Source organism: Chlamydotis macqueenii, chromosome 2 (genome assembly GCF_036417535.1).
Source record: "Chlamydotis macqueenii isolate bChlMac1 chromosome 2, bChlMac1.mat, whole genome shotgun sequence".
Lineage (NCBI taxonomy): Eukaryota > Metazoa > Chordata > Aves > Otidiformes > Otididae > Chlamydotis > Chlamydotis macqueenii.
This window is the reverse complement of record NC_141557.1, coordinates 158,552,406-158,569,690: the sequence shown is the minus strand read 5'-3', so window position 1 is coordinate 158,569,690 and position 17,285 is coordinate 158,552,406. Positions and strand designations below refer to the sequence as shown.

Genomic DNA, 17,285 nt, shown 5'->3' with positions numbered 1-17,285 from the left:
TTCTTTCTGTAAGGATGTTAATGCAGAACATTTCATATGGAGGTCTTATGCCTTCCTCTGCTCCTGGTTGTTATGAGAGACAAAATGCTGAGGCTTGGAAAGGTCACTGCTCTATTCCTGGAAATCCTAGAGTCAGCTCATCAGAATTCATGAAATCCTATTTTTGTTTAACATTATCTTTTTTCTTTTTTCTTTTTTTTTTTTTTCCCCTAATGGGAAACATTCTCTCTACTGAAAATGCCTGAGGGTAATGTATGTACAAGAATGAGAGAAATGCTATCAACACTAGTGAAGCTGCTATGCTCGTCCTAAGGATGAATTTGAGATTCTCTCAGAGGGAAATAAACAGTGAAATCATCTCTCATGTAAAACATGAGTAAATTTTAGACAAAGCATTTCCTTGTGTGTCTCAACAACACAGAGATTTGATGAAATCCAGTTACAATTATGGAGACTTAATGCAACTAATAGGGTTAAAACTTGGAAAGGTTATTTGTAAGCCTTCAAAGTATGTTCCACAATCATATTTACTTACTGGGATATTCACTAAGAGCCATCACAAATGGTTAGTCCTTAATGGCACAATTGTTTCTTTTGTCACCAACAAGCACCTCTGTTTCTCATGCAAGATTTGTGTTGGGGAGAAAGCAGCAAATAGACCAACTCTGTACATTTCAGCAATGTTATTTGTTAAAATTGAAACGTCCCTTATCTATTTAATAAAATCTACATTTTAAAATCAAGAGTAACTTCTGATTCAGAAGACCTCATGAAGTTTTTATAAACATGGAAGGCACAGCCTGCACCCTTGTATGTCAAAAGGAGAGGTGTGAGGGAAAAGCAACACTTTCATGTGAATAGCTCATTCACAAAATAACGCAGTTTTTAGGTTGGTCAGAAGTATTTTCAAAATTGGCTGAAATTCAAGTAATTATTTTAGCCAAAAAAAGAAAAGTGTATTTCAAGTGAAACATCTCACCTTGTGATTTACAAAGGAAAATGTTTGATCTTGTTTGTTCAAAATGTTTTATTTTTAAAATATATTTAATGCTTTTCCTTTGAGTTTATGCAAAGACAAGAGTCTGGTTACCTTAAAAACACTTTTTAAAATTTTATTTTCTTGGAAAGCCACACGCCAAAATATTCTCATTCCAGCCTACCGAAAATGCTTTTGCCATTTTTTCAGTTGGATCACCAGAGCTGTTGTTCACATAGCTTTGACAGCTATTACAGCTGTTCAGCAGCATTGTGGCACAAAAGAGCTGAGACAGAGGATGAAGGCTACCGTCTCTCACAGGCTGGGTAAGGGACCAAGGCGAGGCAGCCCCATCCCCTGTCTCCCTTCAACAGCCTGAAATCAGACAGATCCTTGTACTTGTTTGGAAGAATGGGTATCCTGCATAAACTGGCTTCTGTTTCCTGAGATAAGGCATATTAGCAAGCAACGCATCCGGTATGACTGTTTACAGCAAGTCAGATACCCACCTTACCTGCCCTGGGAGCACGCATACTTCCCTCTACAAGGAAAAGTGTGGTGCTAAGGAAGGAGGCAGGCTCTCCACTATGGTCTAGTAGGGCAGAGGATGTCTCCTGATTCGACTTCTACTGTTTCTCCTATGAGTGTACAGGAGGGAGATTTTCTCTAGGAAGGAGACAGGGACAGTGTACCAGTTATGCCCTCTGGCCAGGCTCCCTGCTTACACCATTGAGCCCATGGCTTGCCATGGCTGGGAACAGTGGCTGTTTTGAGAGTTCTTTTACATTCCTCTTTCAGGCAGTTTGTGCAGCCCTCTGTATACAGTGAGTGACAAAATGCAACCCACTAAACCCTTTGTGGAGGGTTTCATTTCACATCCCCTGGCTGTGATTATTATGTTTTGTTGTTACTGTGATTATTACTTTCTAGGGGGAACCTCCATCTCTAGAAACTTTGAGAAGGCTCATCCAAGAGGAGGTAGCCAAGCAACTAGATGGTAAGTAATCAGCTCTAGGAAGCCAGCAGGTATATCTGAGAGTACCAAAGGTACTTTCCATAGCTGTGGTGGTATAACTGGCACCTGAACTTCTCCTGCTTATGGAAAGCAATGTTGCGACAAACCTGCCTGGAAAGAGGACTGCGTAAAATGAAATGTCCTTAGCAAGCTTTACTGTTCCCTAGAGGTTTTCTCCCTTCTTCACCCCAAGGCCATTACGTGTGCTAATCACCCTACAGCTTTTTGCTACCTAAAAAGACTCATTTTGCTGCAGACTCATTCCTGCAGATGCTTGGGTTGAGATGGTAAGACAAGAGAAGATGAAAATTAAAACAGATACAAATTTGCAATCCTGGAAGAGAAAGTAGAATCATAGAATCATGGAATTGTTTAGGTTGGAAAAGACTTTTAAGATCATCGTGTCAGCTGCCAAGTCCACCACTTAACCATGTCCCTAAGTGCCATGTCTACACATCTTTTAAATACGTGCAGGGATGGTGACTCCACCACTTCCCTGGGCAGCCTGTTCCAGTGCTTGATAACCCTTTCAGTGAGGAAATTTTTCCTAATATCCAGTTGAAATCTCCCCTGGCACAACTTGAGGCTATTTCCTCTCGTCCTATCACTTGTTACTTGGGAAAGAGACCCACTTCACTAAGGTCTCCTCTCAGTCTCCTTTTCTCCACACTGAACAACCTCAGTTGCCTCAGCCGCTCCTCACAGGACTTGTTCTCTAGAATCACCAACTTTGTTGCCCTTCTCTGGACACACTCCAGCACCTCAGTGTCTTTCTCGTTGTGAGGGGCTCAAAATTCAACACAATATTCATGGTGTAACCTCAGCAGTGAGGGAGACGATCACTTTCCTAGTCCTACTGGCCACAGTATTTCAGATACAAGCTAGGATGCTGGTGGCCTTCTTGACCATCTGGGCACACTGATGGCTCATATGCAGCCAGCTATTGACCAGCACTCCCAGGCCGTCTTCCACCAGGCAGCTTTCCAGCCACTTTTCCCCAAGCCTGCAGTGTTGCATGGGGTTGTTGTGACCCAAGTGCAGGACCCAGCACTCAGTCTTGTTGAACCTCATACAATTGGCCTCGGCTCATTGATCCAGCCTGTCCAGATCCCTCTGTAGAACCTTCCAATCCTCAAGCAGAACAGTAATCAGAGTAGAAAGTAAACTTGGTTTTGAGGTCCCAACTGGAGGAGAAATGTTCCTGATTTGTCTGTGACATTTGATACTCCTCAGCATGAAAAGAGGGGTTGGAGTGGATGTGAACTGCTTCTTCTCTCAAAGTACATGGATTGCAGACCACTACTGACCTCATCTCCAGTGAAATGCTGAGCTGTAGTGCTTCTCCTCACACAGCTCTTGGAGCAGCTGAAACGTAGCTATGGGCATTTTCTTGAGGCTAAAGATCATGATTCAACAGAGCGATTTATTTGAAGGATGCACTCACAGACTTCAAATTTCGTGCCAATCTAAAAGCATTCAAAATTTTGGATCAATGAAGAGAAGATAGAAAACCCTTCTCTCTCCATTCTGTAAGATGTTTTTTGTGATGCTGAGTGTGTCTTAAGAGCTCTCTAGGCTGCTCAGGGTCTGAATCTGGAAGTGGCAAGCAGTGTGCCTGTACAGAAACTGGAGAATTTGCTGATTTACTTACTGTTTTTGACTTCACAGCCAGAGATTGGTACGTTAGCTTTAACTCCATGTGTGTAACAGCCCAGAAAAGGAAAAGTAAGGTTTCTCCCTACAGAGCAGCCATGTAGCATCTCACTCTGTGTAGCAAGGTGGAAACAGGCTCTTCTTTTCTGGTCAGCAATGATTCCAGTTTGACAAACATCCACCAGCTGCACAACTAAAGGAAAGAACATTTCAGATCCTTGGTGGACAAGAAGCATAGGATGAGAGAAGTGTATGAAATTAAGTATGAAATTAAGTATGAGATTAAGTATGAAATTTGGGAGAAGTTTAAAGCTACTGAGAAATGAGATTTAAAAAATTTAGAGAGCATCAGGGAGGCACCGTCATGGCTTATGGGGAAGGATTACATGGGGACACCAAATGGGTGACCCTGAAAAATTTATCTGTGACAATACTCAGACTTTACTGGGCCACTGATTCTGGCTCTCCATGTCTTGGAGCACTGACCTTCTAGTCTAACAATTCCGCCTCCCTCTCTTCACAGCAAAGTTAGCCTATATCCTGGCTCAGATACAGCCTGCACATGTAAAAGCATCCCATGGCAGACCAGGACCTCCTGGTCCCCCTGGGAAGGAAGGACTCCCAGGAAGAACAGGTCCTCCAGGAGAGCCTGGCCGGCCTGGACAGATTGGATCTGAAGGGCCACCTGGACCTATTGGTCCCAAAGGTAAGTGAAACTTGGTGTGTTTGGTAAGTCCAATAAAGGGATGTGTCCACCACACTTTGATGTCCACCTCTCCTGTTAGTAGCATCTAAGTGGTCCTCAAGACACGTGTCTTAGAGGCAGCCTCAATCTGTTGAACCAGAGGCGGTGAATATGACCAGCAATTGCTGCTGTGTTCCACCTCTGTACAGAACTGGAGTGGGGTGAGCCTTCATTCCCACTTAACATCTCATCCCAGAGGGATGGTCACAATTAGGAATTATTTTTTAGTAAATATATTGGCTTCAGTGTGGATGGAAGATATATGGTAGTATTCTTTAGTTCTGTAGATCATGCTTATCAGTTGATTGTTTTTCTTTCCTCCTCTACAGGAGAAAGAGGAGCAAGGGGTGAGAAAGGAGACACTGGTGTTGGCCAACGAGGGGAAATAGGTCCTCCAGGAATTCCAGGTGTGTTTATTCAGAATATTCCACAAAACACATCACTCAGAAATGCTGGAAGGACACAGGTCTCTGCCGTATTAGACAGATGATCAAGATAACATAAATACAGCATACACAGTTTCTGTAGAAAGTAGCCCAAAGGGAGGAAATGTATCACTAGCATCATAACTGGCCACCATTGTTTCCTCAGCCTGATTGACAGGTATAATGATCCATCTCAGTAACAGCTAGGTTAACTGACCTTTGAGACTAATCAAAGTGAAGCTTTAATTACCACATACACGGTGAAGCTTCTTGTCTGTCCTTGCCAGAATCTTGTTGTGACCAAGCTGAACCCAGAGATCCAGGTAGATTCAGATGTTATAAAAGGTCATATCCAACACCTGTGACTCAGGCATACAGCTTGAGTTTGTGCTTTACCTTTGCTGATAAAGAAACAGCAAACATATTTTGTTTCTAATTTGAAATTAGGAGCTGTTGATCAGTTTTGCCTTCACTCTGCTTTGTTGGGGGAGGAAACTTTGGGAAGCTTTCATAACTCCATGGGCTGTATTGAGCATACTGGACCTGCATTGCCTTACAATAACAATGAACCCACTATGCTTCATACAAATGAGTTATATCCCAAATTTGGCTCTTACCTCAAGCTTTCCCATCCTCACCTCCTCTCTGTGAGGACTATATGTCATTAGTTGGCTCACTAATGACACAGCTGCACAACTTCAGTGTGGTGACAGAGGAAGAGCAGCCATGGCAGGGTTGTGCAGCCCAAAGATGCCACAGAGGGTGGAAATCTTTCATTCAGATGAGCCACACTTGTCATGTCTTTGTAGATACATGTCAGCCAGACCCAAATCTGTGGAAACTGATGTCTGCATCACAGTTTGGCAGCAAAGCCATCTCCTGTGATGTTACACTGCTGAGTACTGCACCTTGGGGGTGTCACTCACCGAGGGCTTTTTTTATTATTTATTTATTTTAGGCCTCCCAGGGGAGCCTGGCTATGCCAAAGATGGGATGCCAGGACCACCTGGCCCTCAAGGCGAAGCTGGAGTGCCTGGTCTCATGGGTCCACAGGGACCTCCGGGAGCCAACGGACAGTGTGATCCCACTCAATGTGCTTATTATGCAAGCCTGGCTGCCAGACCCGCCAACGTCAAAGGGCCCTAGCATGCAGAAAGTATCCCCAGACTTGTTTTTAAAACTTGAATTCATCACGCCTGCCAAGAGCTGTCAGATGACTTCAACTGTGTTTCTTTCATGGGAGGCCTTCTAAAGCCAACAAATGCTGCCGGTCGGTCAGATTATTTTTATGAATTATAATAATTATTATTATTATTATTATCTTTGATGTGATATGTGAATTTGTTTTTGTTTTCTCTAACATCAGGGCATATTAAAACATTAAAAATAAGTTTTTTCCTCTTTTGAAGTGCATATAATATCAATGCCTTGTGTAGCTATTTATGTAAAACCATTCCGATGCCAAATTGTTATCTCATTAATTCTTTCCAAAGCTTTACCCCTCACCCTTGAAACTGAAATCAAATCCTTCACTGTGCAGCCTGGGGCATTAACTGTAAGACACAGGCTGATCGCAGGATTGTTGGTGCTATCTGCCATCCACTTGGAGGGGAGGAAGGCAAAGCCATGCCAAAGCTGGGGAAGAGGTCTCCAGTACATTCAACTCACAACAGACAGAAAGTTATGAACAGCCAGTGTGTTTCCCAGAAAATCCCTGTTAAATTTAATATTCTTCTGCCCGTAAGTGAATCTGTATGGTATAGGAGCTACTTTTTATGGGACCATGTGGGATCTCACAGTAAAGCCTGAAGAGAGCACAGAGATGATCTAAACCTCCTCACTGCTCCCTGTGCAAGAACTTCAGTACTGAGAGGGTTTGGTCCTACCAGATGGAGCTTAGCTTCCTTCTGTCAGGGAGATGCCTCTACAAAAACCCACGATGCTGTCCTCCCTCAGCTCAGGGCTGCCAAATCCCCTTTTCACTGTCAGCAGACACACAGCTCCCTACCACTGCTTCACCCAAAAACATCAGCCAGAGCAGAACAGAGAGTCACCTGGCATTAAAAATCTCAGGAGGCCAAGTGTGACCCAACTTCACCATTTTGGATGATCCACTCTGTCAATAAATTGGCAAGGTTGTGTTTTAGAGGATAGGCGAGAAGTTGCAGGCTGGTCTAGGAGGAGGTTGATCTCTGATGAAAGGGTCAGAGCAAAGAGATGTTCAGAAATCTGGAGGAAATTTTGTTTGAGGGTGACAGCAAAAAGTTAGACACTAGCCTTTTTCCCCATCAGCTAATTGCCAAAACCAACCTGAGAATGGAAAAAGAAAGTAGAGAGGAGATGGAGTCTGAAAAGGCATTCAAAATAGGTCATTTGTGAGTTTAAGCCTCTGATCGAAATAATCCCACCCACAAAGGTGTGGATCTGAGAGGTGGCCAGGCCTCAGACATATGTGCCAGCCAGCAAAGCAGCTGCATTTTCAAAACTCTTCTTCACAAAGCAGTTTGTATTGAGAGATTGGAACAATGAACCTGACACAGGTGCTAAGTGCTGAATGTATTTGGAAATCTCATCAGGTCTTACAGAGACAGAAATGAGGCACCCTGCCCTCCTGGTATCTTCATTGCATGGCATGGTGCTTCCAAGCTGGCCAAGCCAAGCAGACGCCACAGCTGTCTGTAACCACCCCAGAATCAGGCCCTGAAGCTAAAGCCCAGCAATAACCGTTTGCCAGACTTGGAGCCTTTTTCTCACCCAGTAGCAGATAAAATTTGTCTCTGTGTTACTGAAAAATGAAATTAAATAACATGTTCACATGCCAGTGTTCAACAAAGTCTTTACTGTGTAGCTCTTAGTGGTGCTATTTTTGCTGTTTCCGATGCAAATAAACTCTTTGATATGATTTTACTGTGTTTCTTGATCACCGTTGTATTTAACAGCATCATTTTTCCCAGTCCAGGCTGACGGAGATTCCATCCCTCCAGTGGTGAGGTAGAACAGGTTTCCTAAGCAAGAGACACCTCCTAGCATTGCACAAGCCATCGTTTCTAAGAAATGCGATGGCAATGAGCAGGTCAATCATGTTAACTAGGAAATGTTAATGTGACATTTAATTCCTGTCCTGACAGTGAGTCCTCAGCCTCTGAATATGATCTCTCATTGTGTGTTTCCATGTGCCAAGCATGGCGCAGACTATCATACACCCCAGTGCACCATGCAAAGGGCAGATAAATAATGATGTTCTGTCAAACAAATTTCAGGCTCTTTCATCCCTGTGAGATGGAGCAGTGCTATCTAATTGAAGGAGATCTAGGGTTTTTTTTGGATAACCACCTTTTTCATTTGAATGTCTGTTGGAACCATTGCCAAGAGTCTGTGTTAGGAACACGAGGGACACAACTGTAATTTTAATAGCAATTAAAAGATCTGCATGGGTTAGGCACAGACTAGAAGGTCTGCAATTTCTCCACCCAGAAGAGGGGACGCAGCCTAATTCCCTTTGCTCCAGCATATTCCCTACCATATGGTTTTCTGTCCCTGGAGACACCCCAGACTGTTTCTGTGCCCTGAATTCAGTGGGTGCCATTTCTCTGCTTTTTCTTAGATCATCTTTTTTCTCCATCCAGTGAAATGGCATTTACCCAGCGACTCTCTGTCACTGGTGAGAGGAGTACCAGACACAAGCTGCAGACCCAGATCACGATCTGTGTTTAGAGCCACCCAGTTTCTATGGGTATAGTCATCAAAGGGAGGTTTCTATAGCTGCCATCTCTTACAGAAGCAAGCCCTATATGAATGTGCCTAAAAAGTCACCTACAATAAAAGGTAAGAAAGAAAAGAGCATATATTTGCAGGATTTCTGACCTGCAAGCACGGGCTGTTGACTGAGTCTGAGGTTTAAACCCAGGAATATGCTGATTTTTTTTTTTTGGCTGGTCCTCTGGTAAGAGAGGATATACATCCTTGTCTCTAAACTAGAGAGACATGGGTTTGATGGACGGACCACTCGGTGGATAAGGAGTTGGCTGGATGGCCGCACTCAGAGAGTGGTGGTCAACAGCTCAATGTCCATGTGGAGACCGGTCACGAGTGGTGTCCCTCAGGGGTCCATGTTGGGCCCGGCCCTGTTCAACATCTTTGTCGGTGACATGGACAGTGGGATAGAGTGCACCCTCAGCAAGTTCGCTGATGACACCAAGTTGTGTGGTGCCACCGACACGCTGGAAGGGAGGGATGCCATCCAGAGGGACCTTGACAGGCTGGAGAGGTGGGCCCGTGCCAATCTCATGAAGTTCAACCAGGCCAAGTGCAAGGTCCTGCACCTGGGTCATGGCAATCCCAGGCACAAATACAGGCTGGGCAGAGAATGGATTGAGAGCAGCCCTGAGGAGAAGGACTTGGGAGTGCTGGTGGACGAGAAGCTTAACATGAGCAGGCAATGCGCCCTTGCGGCCCAGAAGGCCAACCGCATCCTGGGCTGCATCAAGAGAAGCATGGCCAGCAGGTCGAGGGAGGTGATTCTCCCCCTCTACTCTGCCCTGGTGAGACCCCACCTGGAGTACTGTGTCCAGTTCCGGAGCCCCCAACACAAGAAGGACATGGACCAGTTGGAGAAGGTCCAGAGGAGGGCCACGAAGATGATAAAAGGGCTGGAGCACCTCTCTTATGAGGACAGGCTGAGAGAGTTGGGGCTGTTCAGCCTGGAGAAGAGGAGGCTCCGCAGAGACCTGATAGTGGTCTTCCAGTACCTCAAGGGGGCCTACAAGAAAGATGGGGAGAGGCTGTTTAGTAGGGCCTGTTGCAATAAGACAAGGAGTAATGGTTTTACAATAGTGGGGGGTAGATTTAGATTGGAAATTAGGAAAAAATTTTTCACAATGCGAGTTGTAGAACACTGGAACAGGTTGCCCAGAAAGGTGGTGGTGGCCCCATCCCTGGAAACATTCAAGGCCAGGCTGGATGAGGCTCTGAGCAACCTGATCTAGTTGGGGATGTCCCTGCTCTTTGCAGGGGGGTTGGACTAGATGACCTTTGAAGGTCCCTTCCAACCCTAACCATTCTATGATTCTATACTGTTAAAATTGCATTAGAGAGCCAGGCAATGCATTATTTACATAATAAAAAGGTGCTAATGACACATGAGCTTCTCAGCATCACTATGGATTGTTCTTTTTTGTTTGTTTTTTTTTTTTTTTAAATCTAGTGTGTAAATTATTGGAACTATAGCAAACAGACCATTATTCCATTAAAATTTTTGCTTGTCAAATAAAAAAAAAAATTAACAACCAAAAGAAAACAACAGACTCATTTGCGGAAAATATTTTAGTGTGTTACATTATTTAACAATTTATACTTGTTTTCTAAAGAGCTTTGAATTAGCTGCTTCTTGGAAGCTGTAGCAGGGAATGCATTATTTTCCTTCTTTGCCACTTGTGAGTGACTCTTTTCTGTACAGCCTTGTGATGCTATTTTCCTGACCTGTCCTTTTCCCCCTCTTGTTGTTAATACGGGTTAATTAAACCGTGTAAGGCTGAACTCTGTTCTACATTTTTATTTGGAGATGTGTAGTCAAAGCAAGACTACTCTGTTCAGAACTAAGCCATATGTGTGTAGTTTTTTTTTTCTTTTTCCAGAGAGAAAATAAAAATGCTGTAACAGCTAAGACCAAGCTGTGTGCTCTGACCACAAAACTGGCTGACAGCTTAGCACAGCTTTTACATTCCGGACAATTTTTTTTTAAAAAAAATATAATTAAAATTATTTTAAAAAAAAGGAAAATAGACTTTACTGATGGCTCAGTCTTTTAATGTGGTAACATGACAAGCTCTGCCCTGCTATGGACTGAATTTTGACGGCTTCTGAAGCAGGACTTGATGCCTAGGCATGGCTGGGTATCACCATCTGACAATGTCTTGGGTGCCAGAGACATCAACAGAGGACTGGCAGATAAGATGTAGGACCTGGGTGAGTCTTTCCAGATCTGCAGTCGGTGACCCTAAGGGAGATTATACAGCATGTCAAACGATGTAAGATGCTTATGCCTAGATACCTGAATCCCATACTTAATGTCTCACAGTGGGAGGCAGAATCAGGGCATGTTACCTGCACTTTGGTGGCTCCAGTATGAGCTGTGGACCCTGGAGAGTGATTCAGCTTATCCTAAAGCTGTCTTTATCTTCCACCATTACTAACTCACTTTCCCAGTGAGCTGCTGTGGGAATATATGTGTTACAGATAACGAGATGTCAGATGCTATATAACTAGCAGCCAGAAAACTCAGAGGGAGAGCGACAAGGTTATGGCATGAACCTGTACTGTTCTTGTGACAGAGAATAACAGGAAAATTTTCTTAAAATACTGCACTAACTGAACAGTAACTACACAGATTGAAAAAAATCCACTACCACGTCTTTCAGCCTCCATGAGCTGGAGTCCAGTGCTGCTGAGGGTTAAGGTTGGCATTCCATGGCATGAGGAGGAAGAGTAGCAGAAGGACAGAGCCAGCCTAGGGGTAAAGGCAGGCTCTGGACCCAGTCTGTAGCCCTGCATAGGGGTGAAGATCCATCAGAGACCACGAGGAGTCCTCCGTGCTGCTGTCTGCGGAGCCAGCGCTGCTGGGGGAAGAGTCTCTGCATCAGCCACCCAATGGACTCCTACATCCCCATGTCAGCACCTGTCTGAGGTCCTTAAGGTAATCAGAGTCCATCAGTCTGGACTTTCCTTTCAACATCTTTATAAACGGTGAAGTTGAATTAAGAAAAGAAAGCCTGCTTAGCTTTATCTATCTGGATTAAACCTGGAAGTTACAAACACAGATGTTATCTTCTGGCTTGTGAAATGGGAACAACTGATTAGAAAACCATGAAGATGAACAGAAGACTGGTTTTCAGAGCTGCTTTACAAAACAGATTTTCACTGTAAGGGATAACTTCTGAATACCTTGCATAGCTTGATTCAAGAATATTGATGCTGGCAGTATTCTTGTTGGAGTTTGTCTGAACTGAGAATAAGGATATCCTGCTGGGTCTCGTGTTGAAAATACGGGCTCTTTTTATTTTACATTTTGGATTGTGAACCTTATATTGAAAGCACAAGGGAACAATTTGACAAAGAGACATTAATCATACTCTGACATTCCTGATAAGCCAGTGATCGGCATCAGGAAGAAGGATGTCCTGCAAGATGGAGCAGAAAAGAACCTGCCACCTTGGTAAAGGAAAACCCAGGGTCAAACTCCAGGTGTGAAAAAGTTCAGCAAGAGAGCAGCAACATCACAAAAACCTCTCTCTGACCATGGTTTTGGCTCTGCATGACATGCTGTCTGAAAGGCTCAGGTTTTCATTTGAAGAGATAAGCCTGTTTAAGCAGAAGGCAGCACACACAGGAATTCAGTTTATTTCACAGGACAGACGTATTTGACAATGTGTTCTTTGAAACACATTTTTCCCCTTAGTAATGTGGGAGATGGCTATTGTCCAAGTCTGAAATTACTCTCATTGCAATAACTCCTTCAGCACTTTCTTGATGAGAGCTCAGTTGAACTTTGAGTCTTATTTTGATGGGTAATTGTGAGGTCTGTCATTTCTGGTTAGCAACTTTCCCTTGCAAGTGAAAATCTCACTTTTCCATGGCTGCCGTATCCATGTCCAATGTACATCTATTTCCAAACTATGGTACCCCTTCTTACTTATGAATAACTATTAGACTTTCTCACATTCTGCTCAATCTTTTTACTATAAAATGCCCAGCCTTTCTTGATGAAGTTAGCACAGCCTTCAGAGCCCAGTGACATTAATGGTGCCCCTAAAGAACAGGAGTAACAACTTTCAGTGTCCCCAGGATCTGCTCACGCCGTTGCGTACTCAGCTGTGATAGCCCCAGCTCCATAACTCGTGCAGCTCCTACTGGGAAGCTCAGCAGGCCTGTCTCCAGCCACCAGCATTCCAAGAGCTTATAATGCCAAAGAAGCCTCACAACACTTCTGGATACTAGGCAAGTGATAGAGTTTTCTCTTACAGATGCTGAAAATGAATCTGGAGGAAATTCAGGGCTTGATTTCAATAGGGTTGTGCTATTTGCACTCTGAATCCAAGTCAAGGGTAAGAGCCGGTATGCAATAGCCCTGAAAATCTGTATTTCAGGGTGATACCCAATAAAAAGCAGCAGGCTCTAAAGTGTAAGTTCAGATGCTGACAGTCCTCTTGTCAGCATGGTCTGGATAGAGGTCTTCCAGCACTCGCCACCCATTTGTGCAGTCACACACGCCCCTGGCACTGGGATATGGGCTTCCTGCAAACTCAGCACAATCCTGGGCTGAGGAGGTCAGAACTGAGCAGGGTGGGAATGCAGAGCTGCTGTGCCCACCGCCCCCGCCTCCCCCCCACCCCGCAACACCGGACCTGGTAAACCCGCTTGAACTGTCTATCTATCTAACACATTGTGTTCTACCTTTAGTAGCCTGTGGGATGCTGTGGAGACCTCTCCTTGAAAAGCATTTTTCAGCAGAAAGTTTTAAGGATTAGAGGATGAAGTAAAAGAGGTGGGCTTTCGCAGCCTGAGGCTTCAAACCCACAATTTTGTCCTTCCAGGAAAATGCTTTGCTCTCTACATCGCATGCTGTGCTGAGTGGCTTGGGATAAACCTGGCATTTTTCATTTCTCTTACAAAAGCTATGCCAGTGAGGAATAAAAATTTGCTTTTAAATATGCCAGAGCAAGTGCAGTACAAAATAGAAGATGTCTCTGTGCTGCAGGGATTCATATGCTCAGCAGGAGGGGGGAGAACTTCCAGATTTCAAAATTGATTTTTTGTTGTGTTTGCTTAATGCTAAAGGCACAAACTGACCTTAGGACAAGACCTGTTCATGGTTCCCAGCTGCCAAGCCACCAGCTATGAGTCTGTCTTCTTGTCTCATTTACCATCTGCTTTGTTTTGTCCCATACCATGTGTTTTATCTACCCAGCCTTGCTTCTTCCATTGCCATACCCTGGGACTGACCAATGTGAATTCCTCTGGCAGTGGCACCCTAGGTGCTCCCAGAAGGAAAGAGCTACACACAAACAAGGATTTGAACCAATCTGCTGAAAAGCACAGGCACAGTGCCGTTGTTTCACTTGCAACACCGACAGATATTTGCCACCAGCAGACTGGCTGCAACGTCATAGACTGGGAGCTGGGTTTCGTGTGTGCTGCAGAGCTGGAAGGGAAACACCTGATCAAGTGAGAACGCCAAGTGTTTACTCAGTGTGATGTAGCTGAGCAACCCAAACACTCTGCATGTGTGTTGGTAACGTGCCTGGCAGAGCGGAAAGCTGACAGAGGGCCTCGATGTGCCAAGAAGCTCAGAGGTTGCCCGTAGAGTGTGCAGCAAATTGTCACTGACTGTCTCAATCAACCAGCCACAGTGCTGGTGGGACAATGGATGCAGCCACCTCTTTTGGATGTGCCTCTAAGGGTCCTGATCCACTCTGGAGGTACCTTACAGAGCATGATCCAAAGTATGAAAGGAAGAAGAAACTCAAGATCTCAGGCAGAGAGCTGGCATCAGTTCCCACACAAATCTTCAGCTTGGACCAGCTGCAGGTCCTGGAGATGAGCCCAGAACGAGAAAGTTGCCTGAGGTACCGGATGGAGCTGCTTCCCCAAGAGATCAGCCGCCTCAGGAACCTAACCTGCCTCTACGTGGACTCCAACAACTTGAAGAAAATCCCTGCTGAAATTGGCACTTTGAGTCACTTGGAGAGGCTCACTCTGAGCAACAATAACCTGAGCTCGCTGCCCCCAGAAATGGGGGCACTTCAAAGGCTGCACAGCCTCCACCTGGCCAACAACAGCCTCACGGAACTGCCCTCACCCCTCTGCCAGCTGAGCAGCCTCACCTTTCTCGATGTGAGTGACAACAAAATAGGCACAATCCCCTCCAGCATTCGGCAGCTGGAGAAACTGGAAACATTGCTATTGCTCTTCAACTCACTGGAGAGTCTGCCCGAGGATGTCTGTCTTCTAAGGAATCTGCGCACACTTTGGTTGGGAAACAACCATCTACAGTCCCTTCCAACAAGCTTTGGGGAGCTGGTGAACCTGGACTGGGGATACAATTACTGTTCGTGCAACTTTGAAGGGAATCCTCTGGAAAGTCCTCCCCCTGAAGTCTGCAGCAGAGGCCCTGAAGAAATCAAAGATTATTTCTTGTCATTTCATAGGACTCAGAGACACTAGACAACTCATATCAGTCTCTTGAAGTGACTGAGGTGGATTTATTCCATGCAAACCAGCTGGACAAGCAAAATGTATTTCAGATGGCAAAGTCTGGTAAAATCACTTCGTGGGGCTCAAAAGTTTCCTCTCTGCCGTGCAGTGATTTCTCTGTCAGTCCTTTTTTTTTTTTTTTTTTTTTTGACAGTGGTGTATACCTTTCAAAAATTCATTCAGGGATAACTATAATATTTTTGTTATTTATAGTTGCATAGAGCTATCTCAGGAAATGTTGCAGCCAAACGTCCAGTTTGAGAAAATGAACAAGAGCTAGTCTGAGAGGACAGAGTCAGGTAAATGACCGGTGGTATGTAAATACAAATAATGCACACTTTTTGTTTGCACACTGAGTCGGTGCTTGAATCTGGACTTGAAGAAGGCGCAGGCTGAAATTGCTGGAAGTGTTTAAGGCTGTACTGTCTGGTGGACTTGGCTTTGCTTCAGGTAGCCTAGAATCTCATTTCTTTCCCTGATATTTTACATCCCACATACAGGAAGAATCAGCTCAGGCTTCTGTCTGGCTCTGGATAAGAACCAACCTGTGTCCAGGTCCCACAAAGTACCATGCAAGTGATGTCTCCATTGCTTTGACAGGACATAGCATATTTCTTACCCTGCTTCTTCTGAAGATTAGTTTCAGTGCAGGGCTGTCATGGTCTCTGGAGGCAGCATGGACCTGGAGTCGGTGTGTCAGTCCCTCAAGAATAGACCTCAGTGATGCTGCTCCATGGACCCTGGTGATGCAGATTCAGACTGGACATAAGGAAAAATTTTTTACAGTGAGGGTGGTGGAACACTGGCCCAGGTTGCCCAGAGAGGTGGTGGATGCCCCATCCCTGGAAACATTCAAGGCCAGGTTGGACGGGGCTCTGAGCAACCTGATCTGGTTGGAGATGTCCCTGCTCCTTTCAGGCCTTTAAAGGTCCCTTCCAACCCAAACCATTCTGTGATTCTATGATTCTATGCACAGAGGTAGCCCAGATTTAAAGCATGGAGTACTAGCAAAATGGTTTCTGCTTCTACTGAGGCTGAGAAAGTGTTCAGAGATATTAAAATATGAGTATGCAAACTTCCTGCAAGGGAACATTTCCGAGAATCCCTGTCTATAAGCATAAAGGCTTCATCAGTGCTACATTATGGAAATTCGCTGAGACTCCTTTCTGTTTCATGTTGCTCTCTCTTCCCCCAGCTTCTCATCAGCATTTTTCTCCCACCTCTCCTTAGCTTTGCTCACTGTGTTTTCTCTGCGGCTACTCTCTTTGACATTATCTTTGTGTTTCATTATTTTCTCATCAAGAGCCACTTTTTCCCTTATAAATGCTTTTCTTTGCCCCCTGCCTGCTTTGTTTCCTATTTCTCCTTTGGCCAACGTACAGAAAGCTGCAGCTTTGTGTCTTTCATGGAAAGAAGGGCTAAGCCAGGCCTGCTGGGAGCTGAACATGTTCTTCCAGGGTTCACAGAGAAAGTGAGAGAGAAAGGGCTTGAGATATTGATAAAAGGACCATTAAGTCTCTTGTTCAGTCATTTTCTTCTCTCATAGCAAAGATCAGTGGAAGGGGAATAAGAGATCTGAATCAATGCTGAAATTTTACTGAGTGACAAAAGTACAACTCCAGATATTCTTAGTATGAACTAACTTTTACTTCTTTGCCCCTGAGTCTGTCCCTGACCTCTGTGAAGTGTTCAAACCAGCCGTCACTTTTTGGTGGTACAGTAACCAGATTCAGTATAGGAGTAGTACGTCACACAGAGATAAACCAATGCATGGCAATAATGGGCATGCAATAATGTCATATCAGTTTGCTTGGTTTTCGTGCAGCTGATTATTTCTAAGATGTGTGACACAGGAAAGAAAGGAGTAAAGGGACCGTGGTGCCTTGCTCACTTGGCTCTTTCTGTGGCAGCATGGAGAATCAGAGATGAAGGAGCTGGACAATGAACTGTAAGTCCTTTGCGCTTGGCTGCGTTTCAGAGATTGGCAGCGTGATAAGGGTCCTGAAGCTGGTGCTGGGTCAGACAGAGGGTGTATCAAGATGGCAACTTTAAGGACACTGAAGGACTGCGAGTTTGTTCCTGTTTCTGCCAGTGATCCATTCTCTTAACTCAAACAGGTCTGCTGTCTTATTTCCCCATGCCTCGCACCCATTCTATATGTGCAGTCATCCTGCCTTTCTAAAGTTTGACCAGTATAGAACATAAGTATAAAGGCAGTAGTAG

The 17,285-nt window shown here is 44.6% G+C and overlaps 2 protein-coding genes across 2 annotated transcripts in view; both read left to right on the top strand.

Moving 5' to 3' along the window:
• The window catches only part of COL22A1 (collagen type XXII alpha 1 chain), a 201,505-nt gene extending 194,447 nt beyond the window's left edge, over positions 1–7,058 (top strand). Inside the window, exons 61-64 of the mRNA XM_086742654.1 lie at positions 1,907–1,973; positions 4,168–4,350; positions 4,719–4,796; positions 5,773–7,058. Coding sequence (XP_086598780.1) covers positions 1,907–1,973; positions 4,168–4,350; positions 4,719–4,796; positions 5,773–5,960 — 516 coding nt within the window. The 3' untranslated portion in view covers positions 5,961–7,058. The remainder of the gene's footprint in view (positions 1–1,906; positions 1,974–4,167; positions 4,351–4,718; positions 4,797–5,772) is intronic.
• A 7,173-nt stretch (positions 7,059–14,231) lies between these two features.
• Positions 14,232–15,032, top strand: LOC104478706 (uncharacterized). The gene has a single exon (XM_010119127.2). The coding sequence runs from the start codon at positions 14,232–14,234 to the stop codon at positions 15,030–15,032; it is 801 nt and encodes a 266-aa protein (XP_010117429.2).
• Positions 15,033–17,285: the final 2,253 nt, after the last annotated feature.